The 8,032-nt window shown below is 35.8% G+C and overlaps 1 protein-coding gene across 1 annotated transcript; it reads left to right on the top strand.

Moving 5' to 3' along the window:
• LOC104766997 (RNA-binding protein 39) lies at positions 271-5,105 on the top strand. Its single transcript, XM_019241481.1, has 14 exons — positions 271-444; positions 661-1,215; positions 2,044-2,116; positions 2,194-2,250; positions 2,352-2,407; positions 2,586-2,814; positions 3,025-3,108; positions 3,200-3,274; positions 3,543-3,632; positions 3,962-4,026; positions 4,108-4,297; positions 4,383-4,471; positions 4,561-4,675; positions 4,788-5,105. Exons 2-14 carry the CDS (start codon positions 719-721, stop codon positions 4,833-4,835), a joined length of 1,668 nt encoding a protein of 555 aa, XP_019097026.1. The 5' UTR covers positions 271-444; positions 661-718; the 3' UTR covers positions 4,836-5,105.

Genomic DNA, 8,032 nt, shown 5'->3' with positions numbered 1-8,032 from the left:
AATATAGAGAATGAAATGCGGGGATGCAATAAACAGTAAAAACATGAAATAAGGTCATCGATGATCTACATAGGACAGGTAAGGTCTTAGTTACTCGAACATAAGGTCTACTGTCTACATAAGGTCTTAGTTACTCGAACAATGGACACACTCGAACAAAGGACAGGAGAAAATATAAAATAGTGTATTTATTTTTTAAAATAATTTATAAGTAAAATAAAATGGATTTGGGCCTTAGACCCATAAAGAGGGTTTTAGACTGAATCTGGCAAGTTGGCAAGTAAAAAACTATAGAGAGAGTTAGCGACCACCTCACAAGCTTCGTCTTCTTCAGAGAGCTTTTTGCCCTAGATAGCGAGCGGGAGATTCCAGATTGAGAGCAGCTTCGAGTTTCCCTCACCTCGCCGTTTCTCTTTGCGTCTTCGAGTTTCGTTACCAGAGGAGGTAAGGTGAACTGATTCACCAAATTTTCTTTTCAATTTCAACCCTAGAATCCCATCGTATCCTGAAATTTCTTCTTCTCGTAACAGTATCGATATGATAAACCTAGTGGTAGATATGAATTAGGTTTTAGAATCGATTTAGACACTTTCCGTTTCAGTAATTTTTCCTTTGGGACTGATGTCTTTGAGGTTGTCCTGATTCTTCTTTAATTTGTAGGTTTTGGGCATTGTGGGTGAGAGTGATCTGGTGTTGAAGTTATTTGACTAATTCTAAGATGGACTTTGATGAGTATGAGTACCTAGAGAAGACTGTTGAGAATCCCCTCCTGGAGAATGAAGTTGGGAATGGTGGTGATGAGAAAGCCAAATCTGAAGTGAAAGAGCGGAGGAGAAGCTCGAGGCACAGGAGTGATGAGAAGAGGGATGAAGATGAGGATGGTCGGCGTTCTAAGCGGTCGAGATCTCGCCACCGTTCACGTTCTAGAGACAGAGAGAGGGATAGGCATAGAAGTAGCCGGGAGCACAGGGACAAGGATAGGGATAGAGATCACGAAAAGAGTAGAGATAAAGAAGAAAGAAACGGGAAAGAGAGGGAGAGGGACAAAGACAGGGATCGTGACAGTAAAGGGCGTGACCATGAGAAAGATAGGGAGAGAGATCGTTCACGGCGGAGTAGAAGTCGATCTGAGAGACGTCGGAGTCAGGAAAGAGAGAAGAGCCAGGAAGTAGAACCTAAGGAAAGAGAGACCAAGGACCGGGATAGAGATCGCAGGTGCTCCTTCTATCTCTTTTCTTTATTTGGATCTTGTTCTCGTGAATGCTTACTGCATTTAATCAGTTTACCTCTCTGCTATAACTGGTTCATACTTACTTAGAGGTACACATCCGAGTCGGTGATCGTCTTTAGACTCCACTTGTTGCCAGCTAGTTCGCATTTTAGAATCTGATTCTTAAATTTATGTACCGTGTTTAGTTGCTGCTTTGCCATTCAATCTTCTTACCGTAGAGTTCTTCATGGTAATTTTAGCTTAGTATTGGGATGTTGTGACCAAAATTGAGGATATGGGCTCCTAGTGCTTCCCATCTTCTTGATTTGACAACTAAATAAGGAAATCAAATCTCTTATACTTTTTGGGTAATGATACAAAAACTTTGATGTGAGCTATAAGTGTTAACAGGTTCATACTAATGCTATTAGGTCCATTGGTATTGACTTCTGTACAACTTGATGGGGCTCGTTCCGTTTAAGTTTATCATTGTAATAGAAGGTAAAATGTTTTGGTTAGACTTCAGGTTGGTCCCGTGCTAAATTTAAAATGAAAGAAGATCTAAGTTTTAATTTATGAGCTTATTGTTCATCCGTTGTTGACTTCACATAGTTCCCTGCAGGCCCATCTCGTGCTTCACATGTGTACGCCTATCGGAGAAAAGTTTATCTGTTTTGAATTGTCATAATATTAACATATTGCAAAATACCAGAAGATGGCTTCTGATATGTTGTCACTGGCATATTCAAAAGATGTTGTGACATCTTGTAAAATATGGATGAAATCGTTTCTGATATCAAATTAAACAAGCTTACATGTTTGTTATTATGCAGACGCAAAAAGGAGGATAAGGTAGAGCCTGAGGCTGATCCTGAAAGAGACCAGAGAACAGTTTTTGCCTATCAGGTATGCCTGTTGTTATAGCTATTTTCCTTTAAGCATTTATAACTTGATCAATAATTGATATTTTTTGTGTACAACAGATTGCTTTGAGGGCAACTGAAAGGGATGTTTATGAGTTCTTTTCCAGAGCTGGAAAGGTTTGTCCACTACTCTGCGGTTTAATGTCGCCATATAAATGTTGTTCTGGTTGGTTCTATTGAATAGATTTAAACACATTGTCTCCGTAATATGGTTTTAGGTACGGGATGTACGGATAATTATGGATCGAATTTCCAGGCGTTCGAGGGGAATCGGGTGAGTTTGGAACTCTTTAACTCTCTGAGGCTTATGTGGCTACTGGCTATAACAAGTTCTTTTTATGCTTAAGAATTCTTCAGCTGTAAATAACTGCTGAGCACATAAATTGTGAAAATGCTATGATGTATCTTGTTTTAGTACTGTTTGCTGGATTCTGAGTTGATCCTGCTTGCAGGTATGTGGAATTTTATGATACAATGTCTGTCCCTATGGCTATTGCTCTATCTGGACAACCTCTCCTTGGTCAGCCTGTTATGGTAAAACCTTCTGAAGCTGAGAAGAATCTTGTTCAGTCAACAACTGCTGCTGGAGCAGGGGGGATGTTGGGCCCCTACTCTGGGGGAGCTAGACGTCTTTATGTTGGTAACCTCCACATTAACATGTCAGAAGATGATCTGCGAAAGGTAAACTCTTACTTTGCCTGGCAACTGCTCTATGTTTAATATAGAGGAAGTGTTATTTGTATGAATGTCAGAAAACCGTAAGAACAGAGTTATTCCTGTAATGTACAAATCATATGCCTATTGAGCTTTGAGGATCATAGACCTCTTTTGTAATTGCTCATTTTCTGATCATAGTTTGCGTTCATAATGCTTTCTTTTTGGCATTCCTAGGTTTTTGAACCATTTGGGAGTGTGGAGCTGGTGCAAGTACCTCGTGATGAAACTGGCCTCTGCAAAGGATTTGGTTTTGTTCAGGTAGGTAGAGTCAATGTCAGTCTTGATTACGCTTTTGGGCTACTGTACCTTTTTGATTAACAGAATTCTTTTCTATTTCTAAACCTTCAAGTTCGCTCGCCTGGAGGATGCTAGAAACGCACTGAATCTAAATGGGCAGTTGGAGATTGTAGGTCGTGCAATCAAGGTAGTGGTTGAACCTTTTTTTTTTAAAAAATTTCAACTGATTTCCGTAGTATTGAAGGTGGTTGAACTTTCTGGATGGATTCTTTCTGTGGTAAAATCATGATATAATTCCTGAACAGAAATTCATGTTCTTTGTGCTTAGTAATGGTTCATTATTAATTGTATGAAGGCAAATTCTATGAGTAGTGTGACACCTGTATGTGAATTATTTTGGCTGAGCACTTTGGGCATTTTATATCTGTTGATAATGTAGTTTGATGTTTCATTAGGTGTCAGCTGTAACTGATCAAACTGAAGTTCCAGATGCTGGACAGACGCAAGCCACTGGTGATTTGGATGATGACGATGGAGGAGGCCTGGTTAGTAGTTGCCTTAATCTCGCTAGCATAACCTCCAAAAGTGGATATATTTCATGGATCTTTAGGGAGAACTCAAGTTGCCTGTTTCGCATAATAGATATAGTTACTGCGTGTAGGATTTGGTATAGATAAAATATGAACATGAGTTTAATCAACTTTAACAAAAGGGTGTTAATAGACAATTTTAGTACTTGATCTGGTTCTCTATAAAAGTAAATAGCTACTATGTGTAAGATCCATGGTGGAGTAAAAGAATTTGGAGTTATCTTTCCAACACTGTCAGTAAATGCATTTGTTCTTGTAGTCTTACCTGGTTGCTTATTCTGCAGTCTCTGAATGCACAATCGCGGGCGCTTCTCATGCAAAAGCTCGATCGTAGTGGAACTGCATCAAGGTTTCCCTATTTCCTGTTTCTCGGTTTTTGTAGTTTGTGTCATTCATTTATATTCCACTAAATCTCCAACCTTCTCTGCAGCACTGGCCTTACTACAGCTGCATCTATTCACGGTGGAGTTTCTACAATCTCTCCACTGGCAAATCCTGCTGTTGCTGGACTAGTAGGGGCCGGCATTATTCCCGGTGTAAATATACCAGCTGCGATCGACCCAGTTGGTGTCCCCAGCGAATGTCTGCTACTTAAAAACATGTTTGATCCATCCACAGAGGTTAGTGATCTGCTTAATATTTTTGTTTTGCTTAACAATTCGTACCTCAAGTTAAATCTTGTTTACACTTGTATCTGTTTGGCAGACTGAACCTCATTTTGACGAGGATATTAAAGAAGATGTTAAAGAAGAATGCTCCAAATTCGGAGAACTGAATCATATCTATGTTGACAAGTGAGTGAGCTTTTTAGGATATTGTAACTTTTCTCACTCTGGAAAAGAGTAGACTGAACTCTGACTTTGAAACTCTGTTGCTAAAACAGGTACAGCATTGGTTTTGTCTACCTGAGATTTGAGAATGTGAAAGCGGCCATGGGTGCACAACATGCTCTCCATGGGAGATGGTTTGCCGGAAAGATGATTACTGCCACTTACATGGTATCCAAAAAAAAAAGCCATGACTTGTCTTTGTCTCACTTTCTTCAAACTGTTTTCGTTTTCATCATCTACTTACGAATCTTGCTTCTTTCTGTCTCCTTTATTTTAACAGACTACAGAGGCTTACGAAGCCAAATTCCCCGAGAGTAAGGTCGATTAAATGGTGCCGAGACAAAGTTTTTAATATGGTTTAAAGCATAAATGAAGATAACAATCTGCGGTGGTGAAGTTTGCTGTCCTTAAGGGTTATTACAAATCCAGTCTTGTGTCCAATTTATGTTTGTCTTTTTACCCGCTTCTTGTATTTTTAAGTCTCGGACTCTCGGTAGTGTTATGTGTGACGGTAATTTTGACACCTTTTTAAAAGTTTAAATTCAGTATTTGTATTATGCGAACATGGTTTTAAATTTATAAGAATGTTTCGACTTTCTATTTGGCTTAGCAATCAAAAAGCAAGTTGCCCGTCATCTTTGCCGAACGGGTCTTATATATTATTCAGCTTTTTTAATTATCTGAATTTATAAAAATTGTTTATTCTTCTTCCCTAATCGTAAATTTTGAAGTCAGATGACAAATATATTATGTAAATTCTTAACCTGAAGTATTTAAACTAGCTCTTGGAAACAACAAATTCAGTACTTTTCTATTTTCTGATTTAGGAAAATAGTTTAGGAATTCCATTTTCTTATTTACTTATCCTAGAGTGTTTTACTTTACGTTATATTATTTCCTTATATCTTTTACTTTACGTTTTACATTATAAATTAAGGTTAGGTTTGGTTGTGAAAACATAGGATTTTAATCTCTTTGGCCCCAACATCTCTATTTTCATTCTAATTAGCCCCCTTAAATATTATTTTGATTTAGATAATTAGTAAAAGATTAATACATTTAGATCTTTTGACATATTTACAGACCCAACTTTATTTCGGATATAGAACCATATCAATTTCGGGTATCCATATTAATTTCGGATCTTAATCCTTAAATCCTTGGATCTAAAGAAAAAAACTCAATTTTTTTTTCTTTTCGTCTTCTTCTTCTCCGACTCAAGTCGACAGACACAGAAGAAGTTCAATTTCGTTTCTTCTTTTTTTCTTCTTCTACTCTCTTCTATCGATACTCTTTCCTTTTCTTCTTTTTTCGTTCGTCCGTCTCTCTCAATCACCTTCCTTCTTCTCTTTGGAGAAATCTGCCGTGAGAAATCAAAATTTGCCGTTTGTTTCTTCTCATTTGTCAGTCATTGTAAGCCATTCTCTTTGTTTCTTTCTTTTGATCCCTCTTTTCGATTTATTGTTGGGTTTAGCTTTCTAAATTATGTGAAAAAAATTTGAATTTTGTGAGTTCTAAGTTTGGGATAGTGAAATAATTTCGTGAAAAACACATTTTATTTCTTATAATTATGTAGATAGATAATAAGATTATGTGAGATTGTGTGAGTTTAAGTTTGTGTTTATGTTTGGATTGTGTGAGTTTGTGTTTGTGTCTGGATTGTGTGAGTTTATCTCTTTGCTTTAGATAATGAGATTGCTTTTGATGTTTGATATTGAATTTGTTGTTGCAGGTACCAATCCCAATGGTTAAAACCAGAGGAGGAGGATCTAATGCAAGATGAAGTGAAAGCTCACCCTCTATTCCAAAGAAGGAGAATCTGTGGTTGAGATGAATGAAGGAACAAGAAAGAGAATAGAAAAGAAGGAGAAGAAGGAGCATTTGTGGTTGAGATGGAAGAAAAAACAGGAGAAAGTGAGGCAGCTGGTGGTGTGATTGTGACAATCTCAAACTCATGTGGCTGCTAATGGGATGCCCAATAGACGAAAGTTCAAGGAGTGTGTAAATTTAGTGGATGAAGTATTTTGGTACAACTGAGTAAATCTAAGTGCAACTATGTCTTAGAAGAAATAGTTATCTCATTTGAAAATTATTTTGGTACAACTGAGTAAATCTAAGTACAACTGTGTATTTTGTGTTTAAAATTTTGTGCCATCAAAAGACCACATTGTGACATCTGGCGCCGTCAAAGAACTGACATGTGTAAAATTAATTTTTTTTCCCAGCAAAAAGTCATATAGTTGTTCAGTTGTACACAGTTGCACAAAAATGAACATAGTTGTTCTTTTTTCTAAAAACCACAAAAATTAATTGTTCTTTACTCTAAATCAAAAAAATTTAGTTGTATTTATGATATTACGTAATCATAATACATTTACTATGTTATCTTGTATTTAAATGTTTGAAACCACCAGTATTTCTTGATTTTCATAATTTGTGGTTGTTATATACAAAGTAACTTTAAAAGACTAAGGTTGTTTATGTAAGAATTTGGATTTTTATGATTTAGATTTGTTTTTTACATGTGAAGTAGATCTATATGTTAAAATTTTGTGGTTGTTATATACAGTAATCTTAAATGACTAAGTTTTTATAGTTTGGTTCTAAGTTTTCTAATTTAATAAAATTCTGCAAATTAAGCAAGGCAATATAATATAGTTGTACCAGTTGTATTTAGTTGCACCAAGACAAAACAACTCAAATTTGTACAAATACCACAATGACATTAACTAGAGTTGTACCTGTTAAAACTTAGTTGTATTAAACATAAACACTATAATTTCTAAAATTTATCATAATGAAAAGCAATCAAAAATATAATTTGGTATTCCCTTATAGTTCGGGAATGAAAAAGGGAAAGTAACTAACTCTCAAATTTTTCATAGCCTCATCTACCATTCCTACTGCATATCTTCTCAACCAACTTAGCATATGATACATCAGTAGTGATGTCTTCATAAGAAAAGAATACACTTCCTTATCTTCTCTTGAAATATATCATATACTTTCTCTGATACTTGAATAGTATCCATCATAAAGAAAGCGTACGACTGAAGTATTTTTAGTGTCAACTGCAAAAGAAAGAGAAAGAAAACGGTCTCTAATTTTACATTTTTTTGTAGCAGTCCATAAATATAGTTGTACTCATTTGTCTCAGTTGCACCAAATTTTTGTATGAGTAGTTTTTTACATAGTTGTATCCAATGGTCCCAGTTGTCTCATATATGTAATTCCCAAAATTTTCTATAAACCTCGCATTTTTTTCTGGTTTAATGAGAGAGGAGAGAGAATGTTTATTATTTGGTTATTTTTTTTAATTTAAATTTATAGTATAACTAGATTAGGACCCGCACGATGTGCGGGTTTAGAGTTTTTAAAATAAAATTTAAATTTAAAAAAGAATATAAAATAAATATTTTTAGTTAGTAAAAACTATCTATAAAAGTAGATAGATACACCGAGGTGTCCAATGTGATATTTGGACTATCTATAAAAGTAGATAGATACACCAAGGTGTCCAATGTG

The sequence above is a fragment of the Camelina sativa genome, chromosome 19, assembly GCF_000633955.1.
Source record: "Camelina sativa cultivar DH55 chromosome 19, Cs, whole genome shotgun sequence".
Taxonomy (NCBI): domain Eukaryota; kingdom Viridiplantae; phylum Streptophyta; class Magnoliopsida; order Brassicales; family Brassicaceae; genus Camelina; species Camelina sativa.
The sequence above is the reverse complement of the archived record's forward strand: the minus strand, read 5'-3'. Positions and strand labels throughout refer to the sequence as shown.